Source organism: Sander lucioperca, chromosome 19, assembly GCF_008315115.2.
Source record: "Sander lucioperca isolate FBNREF2018 chromosome 19, SLUC_FBN_1.2, whole genome shotgun sequence".
Taxonomy (NCBI): domain Eukaryota; kingdom Metazoa; phylum Chordata; class Actinopteri; order Perciformes; family Percidae; genus Sander; species Sander lucioperca.
Window position 1 is genome coordinate 30,522,655 of NC_050191.1, and position 25,788 is coordinate 30,548,442.

At 40.9% G+C, this 25,788-nt stretch overlaps 2 protein-coding genes across 3 annotated transcripts in view; both read left to right on the forward strand.

The window, feature by feature from the left end:
• LOC116045413 overlaps window positions 1-24,300 on the forward strand; it is a 977,204-nt gene extending 952,904 nt beyond the window's left edge. The window contains exons 2-5 of the mRNA XM_031293059.2: window positions 23,089-23,174; window positions 23,341-23,652; window positions 23,784-24,053; window positions 24,203-24,300. Of these exons, the coding sequence (XP_031148919.1) occupies window positions 23,114-23,174; window positions 23,341-23,652; window positions 23,784-24,053; window positions 24,203-24,243 (684 nt within the window). The 5' untranslated portion in view covers window positions 23,089-23,113 and the 3' untranslated portion in view covers window positions 24,244-24,300. The remainder of the gene's footprint in view (window positions 1-23,088; window positions 23,175-23,340; window positions 23,653-23,783; window positions 24,054-24,202) is intronic.
• LOC116045412 lies at window positions 14,388-20,631 on the forward strand. Of its 2 annotated transcripts, XM_035995065.1 has the most exons (7): window positions 14,388-14,817; window positions 14,961-15,281; window positions 15,409-15,681; window positions 15,829-15,936; window positions 20,080-20,205; window positions 20,379-20,465; window positions 20,567-20,631. In XM_035995065.1, exons 1-7 carry the CDS (start codon window positions 14,757-14,759, stop codon window positions 20,614-20,616), a joined length of 1,026 nt encoding a protein of 341 aa, XP_035850958.1. In that variant the 5' UTR covers window positions 14,388-14,756; the 3' UTR covers window positions 20,617-20,631. The 2 variants fall into 2 exon arrangements, with proteins under 2 accessions (XP_035850958.1, XP_035850959.1); XM_035995066.1 differs by lacking the exon at window positions 15,829-15,936 and having other exon boundaries at window positions 14,389-14,817.
• Window positions 24,301-25,788: the final 1,488 nt, after the last annotated feature.

Below are 25,788 nucleotides of genomic sequence, written 5' to 3' on the forward strand. Positions count from 1 at the left end.
ATAAATATACAGTTTACAGTTTCAGGTCTTAAAAATAAATAACCAACTTAAATTATCTGGCAATATCGTTTATAGTGTTCCTTAGGAGATGAGAAGTCTTTAAAGCTGTTTTTGTTTTTAAATACTTTACACACAGAGTCAAAGAATGTCTGAAGTTCACCATAAAACTATTTTTTTGCTGGGTAGAAACTGAAGAAATCTGACCTTGTGTATATGGTATTTGCCTAAAAGACAAAGCAATTTCATCATGTTATCAACTTCCTTGTTGTTCGACTCTACATTAAAAAATAAGGGCATACATTCTGTTATAGGGACCAAGTCTCCGTAATTAAAATAAATGGTAAATGGTGAGTTTTTTAAAACTTTACAGAACAAACGGAGCTGCGTCAGGTTCCGTCTGATTTGAACCCAAACCACGATCTTTTTTTCTTTTCATAACTAAGTAGTTTTGGTGGCGACTGTTCTACAACGTTAACGATATGTTTGAATCCGCAACCGTTTTGTTCTCTGTAGAGATGTTCTGATACCGATACCAGTATTGGAAAAGCCTCCAATACTGCATAACTGCTGGTATCGGTATCGGAAAGTACTGGAGTTTATGCACCGATCCGATACCACGTAATTTAGCCCAGAAGAAAATCTACTTTAAAGTAGTTTATTTATGTTTTTTCCTGACTGTCAACCTGACTGTCAAACTGAGTAATAAAAGAAAGTTCTATGGCGTTCATTATTTGTGTTTGTTCATGTTTCACAAAGAGTTTAACCCGAGCCAGACCGTACAACAATGATAGAAATCATATCACATCCATACAGGGATAGTAGAATACAGTTGTTAAAACATAGTAAAATATATGACACACTGGCATCGGATCAGTACTCAGTATCAGCCGATACGCAAGTTCAGGTATCGGAATCTGTTTTGGGAAGCAAAAAATGGTATCGGACAATCTCTAGTTCTCTGGTTTAGATAATTTATGAAACGCTCCTGTGGGTCATATTAGATGGTAGGAATAAACAACCTATATCTTCGTATGGTTTTAGAACATGATGGAAATAACCTCTGTCATCTGTCTAAAGAATCTTTTGGCGTCTAATGGTCATCTTCTATCTTTGCAAACCTAAAATATTCCACTCCGTACATTAGTCACTGTGTAAAGTCAGTTTTTATTGGGTTTAAACTAGGTCTCTACTGACAGGTTTGATACTGCCCATGTTGTTGTGGAAATTAGGGAACAGCTTCTTGCATCTGCTGTGGCTGAAAGCACACGTCTGTTCTGTAATTCCTAAAATCCTGCAAAACATCAGTGTGTTCTGTAAGCTTTTGTTCAGAGGGTTGAGGTAATGGGTGGGGCAGGAGGACGGGGGGGGGTATGTGGAGGAGGGATGCAGCTGATTTCAGAGCCAGGGCAAACACAAAGGGGGCCAGGACCTCCTCCACACATGCCCCGCACAATGCCCCGGCCCTAATGCTTGTAAATCTATTCACACATCCAGAGGCCAAAGATAATAACAAGCTGTTCAGAATGAATTTCTAATGAGCAGATTGAAGCCTGTCTCTCCTTCTCTGTCTCTGTCTCTGCAGAAATCCTGCTTCACACAGTCAGACATGAAACAAACGCCTGTTTAGCATCAACGCAGAGATGTGTACGTACGGACCAATAGCAACAGACGGACGGCCTTCCTATAAAGGAATCTGAGAGGTGAAAACACACAGATTTCATTTTTAAACATTTGGCTGATTGTCGGCACAAAGGGAGTTCCTACGAGTGCAAAAGATTTTAGATTTTTAATTCCCAAATCGCTGTAAATATGGACTTCAGGGGTTAAAGCTCCAGCAGTCAGGTTTAAATATTAATTTCAAATCTTAAAGTTGTAGATTTTATTTCTGGTTGATGTAACCTGGGGTTACCGTGGGAACATCAAGTGTTGGTGTAATACTACAGCAAACACTTGTTGGGCAGCTGCTTTGTCAGAAATACAGCAGTGGAAGGACAGCATTGTATCAGTTTACAGTGCAACTAGTCTATATCCATGATGTTCCACTTCCGGAATTGCTCCGAAATTCTGCCAGATGTCACGTTTTTCGGCCGGATTTCCGTCTTCTTGGGCTTCCTTTGTGTTGGCGTTCTAAACTCCGGTGGATTTATGAGGACTATGGTTAACTGCTCCTCAGATCTCTGCAGGGTAAATCCAGACAACTAGCTAGACTATCTGTCCAATTGGAGTTTTCTGTTGCACGACTAAAACAACCTTTGAACGTACACATGTTCCACCAAAACAAGTTCCTTCCAGAGACACCGTTGTTCCGTCCAGCGCTTAGCGCCACCCATGACGATTGTGATTTGTGATTAAAGAAACAAACCAGAGCACATTTTTCTCCCATCCTGGAATTCTGTGTGGACTAGCCAGACCCTCATCCGCAGCGCTGTGGAGGAAGGTCTGGCAATGCGAGACTACAGTGCAGTCAAACAAACTCACGTTATTTTAATAAAGAAGTCGTCATGGCTTCTTCACAATAAAAGCCGCCCTGCGTTTCCCTGGTTTTTAATGTGAAGCAGCAGCAGTAGTCGGGTCCTCCACTCCCTTCACAGGAAAGGAAGCAGCATGTATTCCAGCCCTGTCGGGCCTCTGGTCCAGGTTTGGGCTGAGAAGGTGTTAGAGTCCCAGAGCAGCTGAAGAAAGTCGCAGCAGCTCGTCTCTTCACCGCTGCAGGAAGCCAGAGCATAATAATGCAAATTAATTGTTATAATACGATATCCGTATGGCTTTTATTGCAGATTTACTCTCAAACAAGGGAATAATAGTTTTGACTTTTGAGTTAGTTTTCAGTGTGCGTTTGCTAGTATGTTTAATGTTTGATCTTTGTGCTATGTAAGTGTCCGACGTGAAGCAATTACGGAACAGCGCCATCTCATGTCACGTCCTTTCAATATCTGTGCTTCAATGTCACGATGACAGTTGACGGATATTCATGCTGTCTCCTTTTTTTCAGTATATAGCTAAAAAACATTTTTATTTGTTTTTTTAACCTGGCAATGTAGTTTCAGGTTTTAGTTTTTATTTAGTTTCAGTTTACTAAAACCCTGTTCTCAACACAACTGTTTCATTTTGCAGCCTTAATGTTTTAATATCACTTTAGCATATTTACAGTATCTTTGTGTGTGTGTGTGTGTGTGTGTGTGTGTGTGTGTGTGTGTAAACCCCTCCACTTGTCTCATTCAGTCTCAACCTCCTGATGACTGCAGCTAATGAAAAGCCTTCAGAGAGTAGGGATGTGTGTGTGTGTGTGTGCGTGTGTGTGTGTGTGTGCGTGCGTGCGTGCGTGCGTGCGTGCGTGCGCTCTGCCTATTCTTGTCCCTGGATGATGAGGCGGGGCAGGGGGCCGGTTGCCAGGGCCGACGGTGACTCCAGGGCCTCTGGCTGACAGTGGCAGGCTGTCGGGTCGTGCAGGCCGTCTGGCGAGCAGGCGCGGCCCTCCTCGGTGAGCTGGCACGCGCCGGCCCAGCAGCAGCAGCCCGGCCGAAGCATAACGAATCACTGAAAGAAACCTCGGCAAGGCCGCGCAGAGCAACACCTGAGCCACCGAGCTGAGGGGGGGTTGGAGGGAGGAAGGGAGGGGTCCAGAGGTCCTGTGGCAGAGAAACCAAAACAGACAAAGGCAGACAGGAAGACACTTTAACATTAATGACCCAAATATTCTCCTTAAATCATTCCTTTATAGTGAAATTTAGACCATAGGTCCTTTGTTCAAGCAGCAATTTCGACTCATCTTTTCATTCATAGTGCCGGCGCCTTCTAGTGGCCGTAGGAATTATGGTGGGAGCAAAGCAGGAAGTATAAGAGCGCCAAATTCCTCATAAGGAGGCAGGTTGGGGTGGTGGATGGGTCAAACAAACATAGGACTTTCACCCAGGAGACTGGGGTTCATGGCCCGTTTGAAAATAAAAGTAAAACAGAGAGTTTTGTCGGCTAAACGTTACTGTAATGACCAGTCGGCTAAACTTTGTCTCATGAGCGGTCGGCAGTTGTAGCATCTTCGTAAGATTTAATACGAATTGTTGTTTCGTACGAACCTGTTCAGGAGAACTTCTTTTAAGAAAACATAGTTGCAAACGTCTTTCCATGTAAGGTACCTGGAAATCCAGACCCGAATCCGAAAGATTAAGGGTCTGGCAATGCATAATGAAAATGGCCCAACTCGAGGGGCAGCACCAAGCATGCATTTGATCTCACTGCACGCAAATGGATAACACTACGACCAATCACAACAATACACGAGGTGATGTATCCAGAGCCCCATACGCTTAGCTACCAGCGGAGCTAACTGGTAGATTAAACTCTTGCCGTATCTGGTCGACAACACAGTAAAAACGTCCTTCTTGCAAAGGAACGATTCCAGCGCCATCTTCTGTTCCTCTTTTAGATAAAAAGCCAAGTCTAACTCGTTCATTGCAGTGGCCAAAGCCGTTTCAAACAACTGGTGTTCATCCGTAGCCATCTTGCAATGTTTACCAATGTGATTGGTGCAGCTCGGCTACAAGGGCATAGTTAATGAGCATCATCACTGAATGCCAGAGTGACTCGCTGAGCAAATTCAAATTGTGCTCTCGTGAGAACTCTGGATTTCCAGGGTAGTACAGAGTCTCAGTATGCTTCAAACTAGTCTGGATCGACAGCAGTTCATTTCCAGGTATGTCCCTCATATGTTCCAAACCGTTCCCCATCACGGGAATAGTGCACTAGTGTGTTTGCCATTTTGTAGTGGTGTTTGAATTCGCCGCGGATAATTTCATTCACTATATAGTCCACTATAAAATACCCACAATGCATTGCTAATTTGAGTGAACCGACAATGTACCTTACATTTTACTGCCGTATACCACCATGCAACACGGTCATGTTTTCCCGGAGGAAAGGAAGAAGCAGAAGGACCCATGAAAAATGTAATAGAAAAAAATGGAGCAGGTTTTTGTTTCTAAACAGTGGAAATGTAAAATGCAACAGATTATACAATTTATAATTTCAGGGACGCGTTAGAAGTATTTTGTTTTCGGTTTGTTTACATGATGCTGGGCGCGCCCGCCTCCATCACACACGTAACCGGCGCATCTACTGACGCAACGACAGTTACAACCCCCCCCCCCCCACAATAATCAAAACTGGACAGTGCAACCCCCCCCCCCCCCCCAAATATCTAACAATAATTACCTTCACATAATTAAAGACATTTGCATCATAACTTTATGCAGGAAAGCCACAAATTGTTGCAGGAAAATTTACCAAAATGCAGGAAATAAAGCTCAAAATTTAAATTTTGCTAAAAAGTGGAGATCTCAACACTGACATGAATGCTGTTTTGTATGTCATGAGTCATCCTAATAGTGCTGTTGGACAAAAAAAAAAGAGTATATTTTCAGTATTGAACCATCTGCGTTTTAAAAATAATAGATAAACTTCCACTAGCAAAATATTTCCCCCAAATGTCTGCATGTATCTGCAGTAATTGATTGATCCTCAATCTCCTTAGGAACAAAGCTTTTCACAGAAAAGAGCCGCTGATGGACGGGCAGCCAGTACGTTACGTGAAGTAAGGAGACCCGAGTATTGATCCGAGACATCTGTTTGTGATCCTCGTGATTCATAGAGAGGTTAAAGGAACAACCATGTGAGGGTTTTAGTTTAACCCTTGTGTTGTCCTTGGGTCAAATTTGACCCGATTTTTGAATTTTCTATCAGAAATAAGGGTTTCTTTCAACCATATTGCCCAAAAATAACATGGATGCATGGATGTCTTAGCAGGTAAAATGAATGATTATTTTCATTGAATTTTTTGTGTTTTATTCAATTTTATAGCATTTGAAAAATAATGTTTAAATGGTTTCAAAACAGTTTCCTGACTAAACTAAACAGTCTGTGATCCACTCAACATCCTGTGATCTTAACTATTAGTCAAAATAATTCATAATTTCTGCTTTTTTTAACAGAAAAATATGTATAATGTCATATAAGTTAGGTTTATTAACCATGAATTAAAAAAAAAGTAAAATTGAAAAATTGAAAAGAGCACCAACAGAAGTTCATTTTCAATTTTGACCTGGAAGGACAAGTTCATGGTGGACGGGAAAACAACACAAGGGTTAACAGAAGCTCCCACATGTAGTAAAGGTACTTTATTGTCACATACACATACTGTACATGTAGTGAAATTCATTCTCTGAATCCCTCAAGGGAGCAGTTTACAGTGCCCGGGCACCAACTCTAGATCTGAGCCAGTGCCTTGATCAAGGGCACTGACTGGAGAACCTAGTACATGGTTTTTGATGGTGGAGGAAACCCACAAACATGGGGAGAATACAAAACATACAAACTCCACACAGAAAGGCCCGGAACGACCTGGATTCAAACACAGAACCTTCTTGCTGTGAGGCCACAGTGCTAACCATTGGGCCACCATGCTGCCCTAGTACTCTATATCCACGACGTTCCACTTCCGGGATTGCTCTGTTGCCGTCGGAAATTCCCCGGATGACACTCTTTTCAGCCAGATGTCTGTTACCTTCCTCTTTCTTTGTGTTGGCGTTCTAACTCAGATTTCTGCAGCTAGCTAGACTATCTGTGCAATCTGAGTTTTCTGTTGCACGACTAAAACAACTTTTGAAGGTACACGTGTTCCACCAAAACAAGTTCCTTCCAGAGGCTATTTAGCAGAGGCACCGTGGCTCCATCCGGTGCTTAGCGCCGCCCAAGAAGACTGTGATTGGTTTACAGAAATGCCAATAAACCAGAGCACGTTTTTCTCCCATCCAGTAATGCTGTGTGGACTAGCTAGACCTTGCTCCGCAGCACTGTGGAGGAGGGTCTGGCAAAGCGAGACTAGCTGCTGTAGTGGTGCTCAGACGGCTGTGCGTGACCTCTGACCCCTCTACAGATATAAGTGGAGCTGTGGTTGTCTCACGGCTTCTGCTACACTGACTCATGTTTGATTTTTAGGGAACATTTGAACAGGTTAAGTTTCTTTTTTTCTACTATGAAATGAACTGCCAACTGTTTGGATAATGGATCTGTTTGACTCATTTTTTATTGAAAAAAAAAAAAAAGCTCAAAGTTATCTGACTCCAGCTTGTTAAATGTGACAGTAAACTGAATATCTTTGAGTTGGGGAGAAAACGAGACATTTGCGGACGTCATCTAGGGCTTTGGGAAACACTGATCCACATCTTTCATCATTTTCTGACATTTTATAGCCCAAACAACTAATCGATCAATCGAGAAAATAATCCACAATGAAGATAATTGTTAGATGCAGCCCTGATCCCTAAAATGTATAATTGTGAAGACAAATGTCCTCTCCTTCTGTCACGCCCGAACAATGACAGGCATCAGTAATTGAAACATTACGGTTGTAGCTGGAGGGCCTGCACTGTGTGTGTGTGTGTGTGTGTGTGTGTGTGGGACCCTGAATCAATAAGGGTCAGGGAGAAAGGGTCGCCTGAAGTCGCCATAAACTGACAGAGGTTTCAAAAGGGTTGGACGGTGGCAGCTGAGGCCGGATTAACCCCCTCCTGCCCCACAGTTGGACAACTTGTTTCATTGCCTAATGGAGCTGCAGGCGAGGGGATTATTGCGATGGCGGACCATGACGAGAAGTCTCTCACCTCAAAGATGATGTAAGGACACTAAAATCTCCTGGCCTTTGACAGGTCATTATTTTTACACCAGGGTTTCTGTTGCAGGGAGCTTCTGTTCTCCTTAAATTAACCCTTGTGTTTTCCTCGGGTCAAATTTGACACGTTTTCAACCAAATTGCCCCCAAAACAACATGGATGTACAGTCTTCACAGGTAAAATCAATAATTATTTTCATTGGATTTTGCATTTTGGGTGTTTTATTCAATTTTATAGCATTTGACATAACATTTTTTAAATGGTTTCAAAATAGCATCCTGACTAAACTTTGACATAAACAGTCTGTGATCCACTCAACATCCTCTGATCTCAACAAATACTCAAAATAATTAATAGTTTCTGCTTTATTTTGTAAACTAAAAAAATAGGTATAATGTCATATACATTAGGTTTATTGACCATGGATAAAATAAAAATAAAAAGCTCTGAAAAAAGTGCCAAAAACTTTTACAAAAAGATTCAAAAGCATCGAAGAAAGTGACAAAAACAGCGCGGTAAGAAAGCACCAAAAAAAACATTTTCAATTTTGATCCGGAAGGACAACAAGTTCATGGTCAACAGGAAGACAACACAAGGGTTAACCGTGACTCATCCCTCACTCCTTTTAACTGCAAACACGGATATAAAAGAAGTGATCCCGAACGAGGAGAAGATTCCACCAGGGGGCATTATTCAAGTGTTTGCCAATCGGTTCAAGCACGCTAAAGGAAACCGTCTCCGCTTTGAGAGGCAGATACGTCCTTGAATTGAAGACACTAGACATTCCTCTGATGGGGGAAGTACCGAGTGTCTCACTCAATTGGGTCTCGAGCGGCGGTTGCTTAATCATCCCCCGTCGGCGGCGTTGACCTTCCTGTAACATGCTCGAGAGGCCCGCGGCCACGCCGACCCTCCCTCGGTGAGATAATTGGCCTGTAAATATAAAGCCGACCGCAGGGGGGGGCTCAGTGTGGTGCAGCTATGGAGGCACACATCCCCCTCCCGCCTGAGTCAATACATTTGAATGTCAATGATCACGTGCATGGAGAAATGTATACTTTATGATTCAATTAAGAGTCATTCGAGTCAGTGTGCTGCAGTTTGACAGTCTGGGCTTCATTTGGAGCCATGGGGCGTAAATTTCATCCAAAAGTTGGGGGGGGGGGGGACAATAAACATAACATTTCTCAAAGAATACAGCCATTGTACAGTTATAGAGGATATGTGTAGTTGTGGAACTCCAGTAAGTAGGCTGGCAAGTGATTTTATTCACTTTAAACATCAGATGAAGTGATTCTTTTCTCTTAAGGCCCTGACACATCAACCCGACAGCCGACCATCAGGAGGAAAGGCAGTCGGACTGATCAGTCTCCCAGAGTTGGTCAAAAAAGTGCCTCGGAACACACCGAAGCGACGCTGACTTGAGCGTATGTTCTGCGTGTGCCCGAGACGTAATACGTCTCCATAACAGCAGGCGGCGCTAATCTGTATTGTCCCCCAAGAAATGAAAACCGGCAGCTGATTGGACGAACGCATCACATGGGTCTGGCTGCTCCCGGATTTTACAACCGAGCATAATGGTGGCTCATTCAGAATACGATCTCATATTTTACGAAGATAGTTCACCGAAATCATTTCAAGCGAGAAATAGTGCAGTTGCTGAATCTGTCTTCATTTCAGATCGACAAAGGTCAGTTTGAAAGATTTTCTTCAGATTTTGAGAGGCTGTTCGTCATGCTAACATAAGTACACTGATTCGCCAGTCAAGGGCTAGCACTCCACCAGTCAGATTGGTCATTGATTGAGTCCGACTGGCCGCCCTCCGACCCAGCAAGTCGGCCAAAATGAAGGCCGACGGCCCCTCCGACGGACGACGGCACGGAACACAACGAACAGACTCGAGCCACTGACCTCGCCAGACTGTCCAACGGCCGATTATCAGCCCGGTGTATCAGGGCCTTAATACGGATGATGTTGAACTGAGAACTGAACCCCTTAGCAAGCAAGCCAGATAACTAACCAGCCGGCTCATTTTCTGTAACCAAAAGCGACAAAAGTGTCAAAAGACGACCAAAACATTGCGCAAAAAGTTTTCTTTTTAAATTTTGACACAGAAAAACAATAAGTTGCTTGCTGGTCGTCGGGAAGACAACACAAGGGTTAAAATTATTTCATGTCCACGGCTAAGGTCAGGATAAAGCTATAAGTTATAATGTGTAGAGCTAAATGAATTCAAATGAAATTAAAATGACCAGTCTGAGTGAATATAAGTGAGTTGCATCATATTTCAGGAAGTTCAAACCGTATTTTCTTCCTCGTACTTTCACCTCTCTTAGATCTGAGCGAGAAAAACGGAGGTGCTGAAAGTTACGAGCATCCGTCTCGTCCCAGATGGCTCGGAGCTGAGAAACGCCATAATCTAATTTCCATTTCCATTAAGCCGAATAAGTGAGCAGATTAAATTTTCATCTGCATCTAGGGTTTAGGAAATTAAGACGGGTGCTGTAACAGAGATGAGGCTTGATTGCTGCTAAATGGAATTGTTTCTCATGGATGATATTCAGTCACGGTGAAAATTAGGATTTATTTTCCTCATCTACCAAGTGCTTCATTAAACATATGAAAAACAAGATGAAACTATCTTTGGAAGATGTAAATGAGGAAACAAGAACAGGTTTTTGGTAATGTGTAGCTCTTCAGTAAGATGTATTGTAAATTAAAATAAAAAAATATAAAAGGAAGAGTTTTCATTTCCCCCTGTATTTATTATTACTGATGCATTAAAGGAACATTTCATTATTGGAGTTTGAGGTCATTTTAGTTGCTTTATTTGTTGCTGGTAAAACGTGCAATATCCACCTCTGAAATGAAAGTATAAAGTTTAATAAAATGGAAATACGTAAGTAAAGCACAAGTGCCTCCAAATTGCACATACAGTATGAGTAAATGTACTAAAAAAATAGTATTTTTTCCAAAACTTATGTGAAGGATATCCTTATTCTCGGTCTCAAGACAAGTGCAGTTCTTTACACAAACATGGTCGTAGTGCTATCTGAATTATTGTCAATCAAATGTATTTGTCACATGAATAGTATGAGGTTCAATTCCGGTGAAATGTAATCCCATCCGATCCTTGAGATCCCGAATCCATGAGAATGTGACACGGATACAGTGCCCCCCCCCCCCCCCCCCGCTAAATAAGTAATTTCATTATCTGATCATCTCTGAGCTAGCTAGACTGAACAATAACGTCAGCTAACGTTTTTCTGACACAATGTTCTACATTCAGCAATTTTTGTTGCTTACGTTTTCAATTTGGATTCTAATCTAAATCTATTTTTATTTTTCACTTCCTGTAGTGATCTTTAACCGCCCAGTGTTGCAAAGTAGACAGTCCTCATTTTCAGTACATGTTTTGAGCCCCCTGAACGATTATTTTTACCTCTTGTTGAGTGGGTTGTCTTCCAAATTTTTTGAGGGGGACACATCTACCTCTTCTAAATATTGGGGGGGGGGGGGGACATATCCCATGCATCCCCCCCAAATTAGTTGTAGAGGTGACACAAAAACAGAGGCTGAAGCTGGAGTCTGTGTGACTCTCTCCCTCCTGCCGAGCTGATCAGCCTCCACCCTGTCTGGGCATGCCAACACCCGGGCGTCTAGTTAACCGTTCTGGTGGGAACGACAGGAGCAGTGCGTGCCGAGACGGCAGGAAGACTCCGAGGTGGCTGACGAACACCCTCCCCGCTGTATTAACAAACCACATAACAGCACACAGCAGCGTCTCCGAGTTCTGAGAAAGCTCTTTGTGTGATCATTACAGAGCGGAGAGGAGAGAGAGAGAGAGAGAGAGTGAGAGAGGCATCTCCCCGAGGTTTCAGCACAATACAACAACCTCCACCGGGCCTGTGGAGGGAGGGTCTGCTCCAGCAGGCAGCTAATGAAGGCTGAGAGGACCTGTGGCGGCTCGGTAATTGAACCTCAGGGACATTCTCTCACTCTACATCAGCATTCTGCTCCCCTGAAATTATCGGCAGTATCACACTGCTGCTGCTGAGGGCTCTTTAATGTGAAGGGACAAAGGCACCGTGGTGTTTCTGCGACGAGAGGTGAAGAAAGTTCAGGCCAGTGGTCATGAGCTTCAACTGTGAGACAAATGTTGGTCGGTTCACCTTTTGGTCGTATTTCTATTTTATACTTTGGAGGAAACATAATGCCGACCAGATAATAGACAAAATATTCGATATGGCAATGCAATATTCAATTGTCTCCATCTGTCGGCATTAATGTCCCATTCATGCATGTTACCAACTTGCCATCTTCCCCGGAGTCCTTACACTTTGTCGCCTCGCAGATGTCCTTGGATTGTGGTGGCACCTGGATTGTGGTTGCAGCTGCTGCCGTGGTCCTGCTCAACGCCCTGCATTGCTACTACTAATATTATTAGTCATTGTTCTATTATTCTATTGTTTATCTTTACTGTTCCTATAATTGCCACTGTTCATCATGCCATTCCATTATACCCACTGCTATCATTATTATGTATATATTTTTCTCTTTCTCTCTCTATTCCCAACCGGTCGCCGATCCGATGGCCGCCCACCAAGAGCCAGATTCTTTCCAAGGTTTCTGTCTGTTTAAAGGAAGTTTTTTTCTCGCCGCTTGGTTAACACACCGGCCCCTTTAGGTAGTACTCCCGAGACACAAACATTCCCTGGGTGAAAGTCTTGTGTTGTCTGCATAACTTCTTCCAGGACACAAACTCCACTTCCGGCTTAAAAGCCCTGTGTTTTAGGACCCATCTATCCACCCCGACCTCCTCCCTATGCATATGTTCACGCTCTTATAGCAGTCAATGTGATGCAAACAGTAATTCATACGTGGAATACATGCAAATTACAGTGTGTTACTTTTCGTAGCTATATGTTTAAATGATTCGTGAAAACAACCTGTTATAAATCACCGAAGATAAGAACACCAGCAATATGCAGGAAAAAAAGACACTTTGTTCATTCAGATATTAGAGATATAGAGACAGCACAAAAACACGCTAACAAGTAGCTCGTCATCATAACACCTCTGACTATATTTAACACTTCTATCTTCCTGTTTCAGGCTGGTGGAGGATCATCGTCTTGCCTCTGGATTTAGCAACACTCATAACATATGTATATGTATACCATATAAATGCATCCAAAGTGACAAGAAAATGCTCCGACGTGTTCATTGAAGATGCACATGACCTCATAACTGGAGCTGTGATATGATTTAGAATTATTCTCCAACATCATTAAAGGACCACAGACTCTAATCTCTGCAGGGTGCAGACTGCAGAGCATAAAAAAAACCATAAAAAGTTATGACGTCACACACACTCTGATCAAACATCTACTTCTTAAGTCGTACAAACAAAATGGATTTAGGGGATGATAAGATAAAATCTAATACATTTGTTTAATCAGTCAAGCATCGGAGTTTCAATACACAGATCTGTGGATTCTTATCGTCTTATTTGGCTCTTGCTTAGGATCAATGTATTACCAATTTAGAGAGAGGGGACACAGAGGAGGTAAATGCCCAATAGAACCAACCTGTCTTAGCCCAATAAAACATATCATCTGTGTTCTTTCCACTGCTACAGTATCACATTATCGCACCACGGACGTCCACAGTGAAATTCTGCTGGGCGAGGAGTTTTACTCGTCACCTGTGTGTTCATGTGTGCTGCCAACATCCCCATGAATCCTGTCTGTTTTCCAATTAACACCATCTAAAGAGAACAAGTTGCATTACTGCAAACATTTTTCTTAAATTACAATTCTCACACGGTCAACTTCCTCTTCTCTGTTGATATCCAAGACCTGTTTTTACTGGTGTTTGGTGTTTTAAGCCCCCAACGTCATATTCCAGGCAGTACAGCGAATAACTTTACATCTGAAGAGTTTAAAGACTCTATTTGTCCATTGTTTATTTCTAAAAAAACACAACAATGTATAAAAGGCTCCATTACCTTGTACCTCACGTTATGGCTCCGTAGCAGACGTTTTTATAAAAATAGGCTAACGATTTGGTCATAACCACGCGACTTTCTGTCGCATAGTAGAGGAATTACTGTATAGTACAGGAGAAGCTCTCAGGCAGTTTGGACTTCCATTAGCTGTTTAAGTTTAATTACTAATGTTAACTAGCATTTTAGTTAGCAATAATTAGCCTGTGTCTATGTTATCTCCTTACATATACCTACGCTCTCCGTCTCTGCTAGATTGGGAATGATTGAGATTTCTCTTGGCACAGCTACCAGAAAACTTACAACTTTCAGACAGGTTGCTCACGTCACATCTACGTCGGCAAGCTCATTTTGCAGCCACGCAGTAACGCTCAGCCATCACCAGAAAAGTGCTTCTAATATCCTTCACTGGTCTCCGTCCAGAGCAACGGGATCTGTTGGTCCATTTATTTAACTGTCTATGGGATTAGGCAATGGTTAGGGTTAGGTTTTTGGGTTAAAACGTAACGCCTGGGATAGGCGTTATGGGGGGCACTGGCACAAGGGGATATATATTGTGTAAATAAAAACCTGAAAATGAGCATAATATGGCCACTTTAATGGAATTTGTAACAATCCTGTCTTTGTTGTAGCTGATAGCTGAAGCATTTATATTCAGTTTCACAAGTGTTTTGTAGTTCTCTCTCTCTTCAGCACACAGACCACACTTCAGCTGGCCTCTGATCAGCTGACCTCTTCTTGTTCTCTCAGCTCTCGTAGTAAATCTTCCCTCTGTTGGGTTCAACACCTCTGTTTCCACTGGGCTCTAACATTTGTCTATGTAACATATAAATGCATCTAAAACAATGTCTCAGTCTGCGTTCAGAAGAAGTGTTCATGAGAATAATAACGAAAAGTCAGGGGATTGCCACAGAGAGAATAAAAGCTAATATTACACATCACTTCAACAGGTAACAGAGGAGATTAAGTCATTGTTAGGAAGTGACTCCATCATTACCACCGGAAGAAGATGCTATATTCATTTTTAAGACGCAGCGCATCAGACAGTTTGACATTTGAGAGTGTGGGACCGAGAGAGAAGCACGATGGATCAGATCAGATGGATTATAATGTCTTCATTTCTGATGCTGCTGGTTCAGTTTACAGGTAGGAGAATACAAGTTTTGTTGTAACGTGGTGAGTTTAGTGAACTAATGGAAATCAAACATGATACACATTTTCAGAACTTATATAAAATGATCATCACACTTAACACTCATTTATAATTCACATTTCTCTTTTGTCAACAGCAGCAGCTTGGAAGTATTCCTCCTCCACTGTCAGAGTTGGAGATGAAGTCACTTTGTCTTGTGGAAATGTGACAGATGATCAGGAGAAGTGTAACAGTATTGACTGGCTCTTCACTGGTTCAGGAAACACAGTGTTGCTGTTTGAACATGGGCAGATTCAGGAAGAAGCCAAAACTAAATCAGACAGACTGAGTGTTACAGAGAACTGTTCTCTGGTTATAAAGAAGGTCACAGATGAGGATACTGGTCGTTACATCTGCAGACAGTTCAGATCAGGACATTATTATGGTTTAGACACAGTTTATCTGTCTGTTGTTACCAGTGAGTATTTACATCATAATGTTTTCAAACGAACTATATATTGAAATATTACAATGATTATGATTACAGTGATGAAGTTAATATTACTGTTGTTGTCTTTCTCTCTCAATATCTCCATCTTGACCAGTGACTGAACAGAAGAACGATGATACGGTCACCTTGATCTGCTCTGCGTCGAGATATAGGTGTGACCACACAGTGAAGTGGCTGTATGAGGGTGATGAGACTGACATGGAGACAACACAGCTTTCCTGTTCAGCCACTGTGACATTTACAACATCTCACCTTCATCAGAAGTCAAAGTATTACAAGTTATTGAAATGTGAAGTGTCAAACGTTTTGATTGGAGAAGGGCAGCTGTTCAGCTTCATCCCTCCTCAGTCCTCAGGTGAGAAACCAGGTGAGAATATGATGAGCTGTTTAAAATCACTTTGTGGATAATTACACTCAATATTTGTTTGGATCTGATGTTTTAATGTTTCATCATTCTTTGTTTTGCTTAGTGCAGTAGTTTTTTCTAACTGAACAGTTTGTTATTGTGTTTAAGGTGATGATGCAACAACTACAATATCTCCGATGACAACAGGAAATAAATGGACATCAGAAGAGACAAACAACACGGCATCTGAAAACAACAATCAAACTAAACCAGAAGGTAGTGACTGAACAGAACAGAACTACATTTACAGTCAGAAAAGACATGCAGGCAAAAGACACTTTGTTCATTCAGATATTAGAGATATAGAGACAGCACAAGAACACGCTAACAAGTAGCTCGTCATCATAACACCTCTGATTATATCTAACACTTCTAACTTCCTGTTTCAGGCTGCTGGAGGATCATCGTCGTGCCTCTGGGTTTAGCAACACTCATAACAAGTGTTGTGGCGGTCAACATATGGACAAGAGCTAAAGGTGAGAATATTCACAGATGAGACTTTTATTTTGAAAAAACTTTGATAAACCTGGATTTTTATTGTGGAAGCTGAAGTCGACTCTCTTTTGTCTTTTTGTCTTTTCAGGGAGCAAAACACAGATGGAAGATAACATTGTGAGTTTAAACAGCGGATGATAACATTTCTATACAATTATAACTTTACAGATCTTTTTCAACATTTATTTTCTCCATGTTCACAGGAGAATGATGAGGAAGATGAAGGTACAGTGACCTATGAAAACTCTGTCTGACTCCACTGATCAACAATATCAACTCAACAAAGAGTTATCTGCTGTTAAACATCATCTCATCATATACATGAGTAGATAACCTTTTTGAAGAAATAACTCGCACATCCAAAAATTCTTCCGTGCAGGTGTGCTGGACGATAACATCAACATAGAAACAAAGGAAAAAATCCTGCACTCTGCTCTGCATCCCCTTTTATTTAGAAAAAGTAACGTTTATTCTGTATATCGTGTCTCATACTAGCATTAACCTGCACTATATATTTTATACTTATACCTGCGCTGCCGACTGTAACTGCTGCATATGTCCATACTGTATATATCTTAGTGTATTCGTAGCTCCCCCTACTAGTTATTCTATATATTATATAATACTATATGTGCATTACGCTGCATGTTACTGCTTTTTGCACTTAAAGGGATACTTCACTGATTTAGCATTAAACTTTGTATCAGCAGAAACACAGTAGTATTTTTGAATGACCGTGCTTCCCTCCCTCATGTCCCCCTGAGACGAGAGATCTCTGTATTGTGGGTCTGGAAAAAACCCTCTGATGACGCAAAAATCGTTGTTTTCTCAGCAGAAAACTTGTAGATAGATTTATTCATCCCAAAGGAAATTTTAGAACAACAATTATGTGCATTCAAACTACCGTACACGTGTACCACCGGGATACATTGGTACAGATCGGAGAATATGCAGGACACTTTATTACAGACGGAATATTCAACACACTACGCAAGTTTCGCCCGCCGGCTATCGAGACCAGCGGTGTTGCTCGATGCATCTGGCTGGTAAAGGGACATCATCAGCGGGGAACGTTGAACGAGTGTGCCGGTGGAAAGCTAGCGATAGCCGGCCACCTGTTCCATCAATCCTGCTTGCAAGTGTCCGCTCATTAGACAACAAACTGGACTACATCCAACTTCAACGAAACTCCCAACACGAGTTCAGAGACTGCTGTGTTTTTGTTGTTGTGAAAACATTGCTGTATCGGACTATCCAGCTACCAGGCCGGCTGCCACTGTATTGATCTGGAGATATTAAACAAGACATCTAATGTCGTATACGACATGGCTGACTCGAGAGGGTTTGCCTCTGAACACCCACACAGGTGATCTCAGTTATTGAGGGTAGTAAGATCTCTGCTCAGGTTGAAGGTGTGTGCACTTGGGAATGGGAATTTAGTAGGTCACAAATCTTTTCTACAAATAAGAATGTTAAAGTTGTCATTTGTCCTTCCCTAACTGGTGCAACAAACAAAGCTAACAAGAGACTCTGGAAGATGTCAATCATGTCGTTGTGTCAGTACTTGTACTCTGAAATATCAATAAAGCTGAATCTAATCTTGAATCTAAACTTTCTTCTTGTTTCAAAATGTATCTGTGAGTTTAAGATCTACTGGTTCTTTTTAAAGTTGCATCAGTTTTGAATCACTTTCTCTCTCTCAGTGTACAGAGGAAGTGATTTTGATTGACTTTCATTTAAACATATTGAACTACAGTATGTTTGGATTTAATGAGCGTTGAGTCTAAATGGAATTTGTAACAATCCTGTATTTCTTATGTCTGATAATAATATAAATTTGCACATAAAAGTATTTATATTCAGTTTTACAAGTATTTTGTAGTTCTCTCTCTCTTCAGCACACAGACCACACTTCAGCTGGCCTCTGATCAGCTGACCTCTTCTTGTTCTCTCAGCTCTCGTAGTAAATCTTCCCTCTGTTGGGTTCAACACCTCTGTTTTCTCTGGGCTCCAACAGTTATCTATGTAACATATAAATGCATCCAAAGTGACAAGAAAATGCTCCAACGTGTTCATTGAAGATGCACATGACCTCATAACTGGAGCTGTGATATGACTTAGTATTATTCTACAACATCATTAAAGGACCACAGACTCTAATCTCTGCAGGGTGCAGACTGCAGAGCATAAAAAACCCTGAAGTTGTGACGTCACACACACTCTGATCAAACATCTGCTTTTTAAGTCGTACAAACAAAATGGATTTAGGGGACTTGATGCTCTATCTTTGAGTAATTAAAGACAGTTGAGTCAGATATTTATTCATGTGTTTACCATTAATGTTTCTGATGATTATCTGGTCCTCATCAGAGGGTAAAACCTGCAGAGCTCTGCTGCTGTTGTTGCTGTTAACCACATTATCACCAAAACACTACCAGTATCACATCATCGCACCACGGACCACATTTTTCTTAAATTAAACTCGGTCAACTTTCTCTTCTCTGTTGCTGACCAAGACCTGTTTTTACTGTTACCTTCACTGTGAATCACTATAGATAAAACAGCCAAATGCATCAAACTTAAAAAAAATGTTTAATTCTTTTGATTCTTTTGATTCTTTTGAAAATCAAAGCTAAAATCACACGTGCATTTGACTGTTAACAGAGGAGTAATGAAGTCAGTATGAGGAAGTGGCTGCAGGAAGAAGATGCTATATTCATTTTTAAGACGCAGCGCATCATTAAGTTTGACATTTGAGAGTGTGAGACCGAGAGAGAAGCACCATGGATCAGATCAGATGGATTATAATGTCTTCATTTCTGATGCTGCTGGATCAGTTTAGAGGTAGGAGAATACAAGTTTTGCTGTAACGTGGTGAGTTTAGTGAACTAATGGAAATCAAACAGGAGACATATTAACAAACTTATCTAAAATTATTGTCACTTTAAATATGAACATAACCTTTACATTTCTCTCTTTTTCTTAACAGCAGCAGTTGGGAAGTTTTCCTCCTCCACTGTCAGAGTTGGAGATGAAGTCACTTTGTCTTGTTTGAATGTGATGGATGATCATGATAAGTGTGACAGTACTACCTGGTTGTACACTGGTTTAGGAAACACAGTGTTGCTGTTTGAACATGGGAAGATTCAGGAAGAAGCCGAAGCTAAATCAGACAGACTGAATGTTACAGAGAACTGTTCTCTGGTTATAAAGAAGCTCACAGATGAGGATGCTGGTCGTTACACTTGCAGACAGTTCAGATCACAACAAATATATTTTGAAGACACTGGGGTAGATCTGTCTGTTGTTACCAGTGAGTATTTACATCATAATGTTTTCAATCTCTTTTGTTAGAACAATATACTGAAATATTACAATAAATATGATAACAGTGATGAAGTTAATATTACTGTTGTTGTCTTTCTCTTTCAATATCTCCGTCTTCACCAGTGACTGAACAGAAGAATGATGATACGGTCACCTTGATCTGCTCTGCGTCGAGATATAGGTGTAGACACACAGTGAAGTGGCTGTATGAGGGTGATGAGACTGACATGGAGACAACACAGCTTTCCTGTTCAGCCACTGTGACATTTACAACATCTCACCTTCATCAGAAGTCTTACAAGTTATTGAAATGTGAAGTGAAACATAATTACACTGAAGATGTGCAGCTGTTCAGCTTCATCCCTCCTCAGTCCTCCAGTGAGAAACCAGGTGAGAATATGATGAGCTGTTTAAAATCCCTTTGTGGATAATTACACTGAATATTTGTTTGGATCTGATGTTTTAATGTTTCATCATTCTTTGTTTTGCTTAGTGCAGTAGTTTTTTCTAACTGAACAGTTTGTTATTGTGTTTGAGGTGATGATGCAACAACTACAATATCTCTGACTACGAATAAATCACCAATGACAACAGGAAATAAATGGACATCAGAAGAGACAAACAACACGGCATCTGAAAACAACAATCAAACTAAACCAGAAGGTAGTGACTGAACAGAACAGAACTACATTTACAGTCAGAAAAGACATGCAGGCAAAAGACACTTTGTTCATTCAGATATTAGAGATATAGAGACAGCACAAGAACACGCTAACAAGTAGCTCGTCATCATAACACCTCTGACTATATTTAACACTTCTAACTTCCTGTTTCAGGCTGGTGGAGGATCATCGTCGTGTCTCTGGGTTTAGCAACACTCATAATAAGTGTTGTGGTGGTCAACATATGGACAAGAGCTAAAGGTGAGAACATTCACAGAGGAAACTTTTATTTTGAAAAAAGTTTGATGAACCTGGATTGTGAAAGCTGAAGTCGACACTCTTTCGTCTTTTTGTCTTTTCAGGGAACAAAACACAGACGGACGATAACATTGTGAGTTTAAACAGCAGATGATAACATTTCTATACAATTTTAACTTTACAGATTTGTGTTTCAACATTTATTTGCTCCATTTTCACAGCAGCAGTATGATGAAGGTGAAGGTACAGTGACCTATGAAAACGCTGCAGAGCCTTCTACCTCTGTCTGACTCCACTGATCAACAACATCAACTCACCACAGAGTCCTCTGCTGTTAAACATCATCTCATCATATTTTACATTAGTAGATAACTAAATGATATGTTGATGGATGACTGAATGTGTTTTCTGTGCTGAGCTGTTTCTATTTTAGTCTGAGCTGGACAAAGATACTCAAGTCTTGATCTGATCTCATATTAAGAAGCCCCCCTATGAGTCAGTCCAGAACCTTAACTTCATCTAAAACAGATCACTTGGTATATTCATTTATTTCTTATTTAGCTTCCTTAAATAATGCTCTCACATACTCATACATATTTATACTTCTGTCCATATATCTGATCTATAGTCTATACACAGTATTCATATCATTCCTCCAGCTGTTTATTCTGTATATCATGTCTTATATTAGCATTATTGTACTTAAACCTGCACTATATATTTTATACTTATACCGGTGCTGCCGACTGTTACTGCTGCACATGTCCATACTTTATATATCTTAGCGTATTCATATCTTCCCCCTACTGTTTAGTCTATATATTATATAATACTATATGTGCATTACTCTGCATGTTGCTTATTTTTTCACTTAAAATGCATGTCATGGTCTCAGTACTTGTACTCTGTGCAACAACAATAAAGCTGAATCTAATATTTTTCCACATTTTCCTCTGGTTTCAAAATGTGTAAGTTTTAAGATTTTTTGAAGCTGCAAAACTGCTGCAGCTTCAAAAAAAATCTTAAAACTTACACTCAGAGTACAGAGGGAGTGATTTCGATTGACTTTCATTTCAACATATGGCCAGTGAAAACAGGAAACAAGGGAAGGACCCAAAAGCAGACAAAAGCATGCATACAGGATCAGTTCAGTGCCCTAATGGGGAAGTTGCACAAACTTTGGTGTCACGAGTGAGCCAATGGTCAAAACCAAGAGGGCAAACATATCAAAGAGTTAAGAAGCAAAAAATCAAAAAAGTCCAAGGATCAGGGTTTGAGAACATTGGGGGCACAGCTGGACCTCTGTAGGGGGTTAGGGGGGATCTTCCCCTGACACTTTTCTTTTAGATAGGTCTGGCAATGTGAGACAACTCTGTAACAGCCTCGAGCTGAAATGTACAAGTAAAATTATAGTAAGAGTAAGGAGTAGAGTAACGACAGTAAACGTTACTTCCCCCCCTGCTCCTCAGAACAGTTTGACTAAAAGTGGATCTGGTCGAGATTGAAAAAATTAAACATATTGGACTACAGTAATTGTTTGGATTTAATGAGCGTTGAGTCTAAATGGAATTTGTAACAATCCTGTATTGCTTATGTCTGATAATAATGTAAATTTGCACATGAAAGTATTTATATTCAGTTTTAAAAGTATTTTGTAGTTCTCTCTCTCTTCAGCACACAGACCACACTTCAGCTGGCCTCTGATCAGCTGACCTCTTCTTGTTCTCTCAGCTCTCGTAGTAAATCTTCCCTCTGTTGGGTTGAACACCTCTGTTTTCTCTGGGCTCCAACAGTTATCTATGTAACATATAAATGCATCCAAAGTGACAAGAAAATGCTCCAACGTGTTCATTGAGGATGCACATGACCTCATAACTGGAGCTGTGATATGACTTAGTATTATTCTACAACATCATTAAAGGACCACAGACTCTAATCTCTGCAGGGTGCAGACTGCAGAGCATGAAAAAACCTGAAGTTAGGTCTACTTCTTAAGTTGTACAAACAAAATGGATTTAGGGGACTTGATGCTCTATCTTCGAGTAATTAAAGACAGTTGAGTCAAATATTTATTCATGTGTTTACCATTAATGTTTCTGATGATTATCTGGTCCTCATCAGAGGGTAAAACCTGCAGAGCTCTGCTGCTGTTGTTGCTGTTAACCACATTATCACCAAAAACACTTCTTCAGTTCTCATTAAGGAAAAACAAAACCACAGATATACAATGAGGAACCAACCGGTCTTAGCCCAGTAAAACATATCATCTGTGTTCTTTCCACTGCTACAGTTTCACATCATTGCACCACGGACCACATTTTTCTTAAATTAGACACGGTCAACTTCCTCTTCTTTGTTGCTGACCAAGACCTGTTTTTACTGTTACCTTCACTGTGAATCACTATAGATAAAACAGCCAAATGCATCAAACTTAAAAATGTAAATGCTAAAAAGTGTTTTATTCTTTTGACATCTTAAAAGGATTCAGAGAGAATCAAAGCTAATATCACACATGAATTTGACTTTTAACAAAGTAATAATGTAGTCAGTATGAGGAAGCGGCCGCAGGAAGTAGATGCTGCATGCATGTTTAAGACGCAGCGCGTCAGACAGTTTGACATTTGAGAGTGTGAGACCGAGAGAGAAGCACGATGGATCAGATCAGATGGATTATAATGTCTTCATTTCTGATGCTGCTGGTTCAGTTTACAGGTAGGAGAATACAAGTTTTGTTGTAACGTGGTGAGTTTAGTGAACTAATGTAAATCAAACATGAGACACATTTTCAAACTTATCTAACATTATCGTCACACTAACTATGAACATAACAGTCCTATATGTATTTTAATTCATCACATTTCTTAATTATTTTCAACAGCTGCTAGGACATTTTTCTACCCTATTGTCAAAGTTGGAGATGACGTCACTTTGTCTTGTGAAAATGGGATGGATGATCAGGATCAGTGTGAAGGTGTTGTCTGGTACTTCGTTAATCCAAGAAACAAAGGATTGACACTGTTTGAACACGGGCAGATTCAAGCTAAATCAGACAGACTGAGTGTTACAGAGAACTGTTCTCTGGTTATAAAGAATGTCAAACATGATGATGTTGGTCGATATGATTGCGGCCACTTCAGATCAGGAAAACTACATGGTGAAGACACAGTGACTGCTCTGTATGTTGTTTCCAGTGAGTATTTACATCATAATGTTTTCAAACAGTTATTTTTTAGAACAATATACTGAAACATTACAATAATTGTGATTACAGTGATAACGTTATTTTTACTCTTGTTGTCTTTCTCTCAACATCTTCACCAGTGACTGAACAGAAGGATGATGATACGGTCACCTTGGTCTGCTCTGTGTCGGGATATAACATTAATTGTTTCCACACAGTGAGCTGGCGGTATGGTGAGACTGACGTGGGGGTAACACAGGGTTCCTGTTCAGCCATTGTATTATTTTTGACACAATCTCACCTTAATCCAAAGTTTTACGAATTATTGAAATGTAAAGTGACTCCCAAAGACAGCGGAAATGTGCAGCTGTTCAGCTTCAGCCCTCCTCAGTCCTCCAGTGAGAAACCAGGTGAGAATATGATGAGCTGTTTAAAATCCCTCTGTGGATTATAACACTAAGTATTTGTTTAGATCTGAGCTTTTAATATTTCTACAATCCGTCTTTTGTTGTGCAGAAGTGTATATTTCTAAACAGTTTTTTTTTAAATTGTCTTTAAGGTGATGATGCAACAACTACAATATCTCCGACTGCAAATTAATCAGCATTGACAACAGGAAATAAATGGACATCAGAAGAGACAAACAACACGACATCTGAAAACAACAATCTAACAAAACCAGAAGGGACTGGGATGAAGATGAAGGTACAGTGACCTACGAAAACGCTGCAGAGCCTTCTACCTCTGTCTGACACCACAGAGTCCTCTACTGTTAAACATCATCTCATCATATTTTACATGAGTAGATAACAAAATGATATGTTGATGGATGACTGAATGTGTTTTCTGTGCCGAGCTGTTTCTATTTTAGTCTGAGCTGGACAAAGATACTCAAGTCTTGATCTGATCTCATATTAAGAAGCCCCCCTTTGAGTCAGTCCAGAACCTTAACTTCATCTAAAACAGATCACTTGGTATATTCATTTATTTCTTATTTAGCTTCCTTAAATAATGCTCTCACATACTCATACACATGTATACTTCTATCCATATATCTGATCTATAGTCTATACACAGTATTCATAGCATTACTCCAGCTGTTTATTCTGTATATCATGTCTTATATTAGCATTACTTGTACTTAAACCTGCACTATATATTTTATACTTATACCGCCGCTGCCGACTGTTACTGCTGCACATGTCCATACTTTATATATCTTAGCGTATTCATATCTTCCCCCTACTGTTTAGTCTACAAGGGAAGGACCCAAAAGCAGACAAAAGCATACATACAGGATCAGTTCAGTGCCCTAATGGGGAAGTTACACAAACTTTGGTGTCACGAGTGAGCCAATGGTCAAAACCAAGAAGGCAAACATATCAAAGAGGGGGGCACAGCTGGACCTCTGTAGGGGGTTAGGGGGGATCTTCCCCTGAAACTTTTCTTTTAGATAGGTCTGGCAATGTGAGACAACTCTGTAACAGCCTCGAGCTGAAATGTACAAGTAAAATTATAGTAAGAGTAAGGAGTAGAGTAACGACAGTAAACGTTACTTCCCCCCCTGCTCCTCAGAACAGTTTGACTAAAAGTGGATCAGGTCGAGATTGAAAATCAGCATCAGTGCCTTCACTTCTTGGCACCATTTGAGACAGAGACAGACAACCTGGGAGACGTCTACCATGTCTGTCCCACAGATGGCCCAGCCCCGCTCTCCCTCTGTCCGCTGGCTGGACCAGCGCGCCACTGGACACCACATCGGTGCCAAATCACCCACAATCACGATCACACACACACACACACACACACACACACACACACACACACACACACACAAACACACACACGCACACAAGGCTGCTTCTGGCACCCGAGGCAAAGCTCTCCCCTCGCTCATCTCATCTGACTGCTCCTGTAAATAAATAACAACAACAAAACAGCAACAAGAGGGTGACACCCGGCAGACACATGGGACCTGCTGGTTGTCGGTGGTTGGCGAGGTGCGAGGGTCACAGATGGCTGCACCCCCCCACCCCCTGCGTCGCCCCACATTTTCCTGGGCTGCTGTGCTTTTAGGTCGATCACTCAAACGGCCCTTTTTTCCTACACACATTTTTTGATTGTTGACAGCGGCTCAGATGGGTA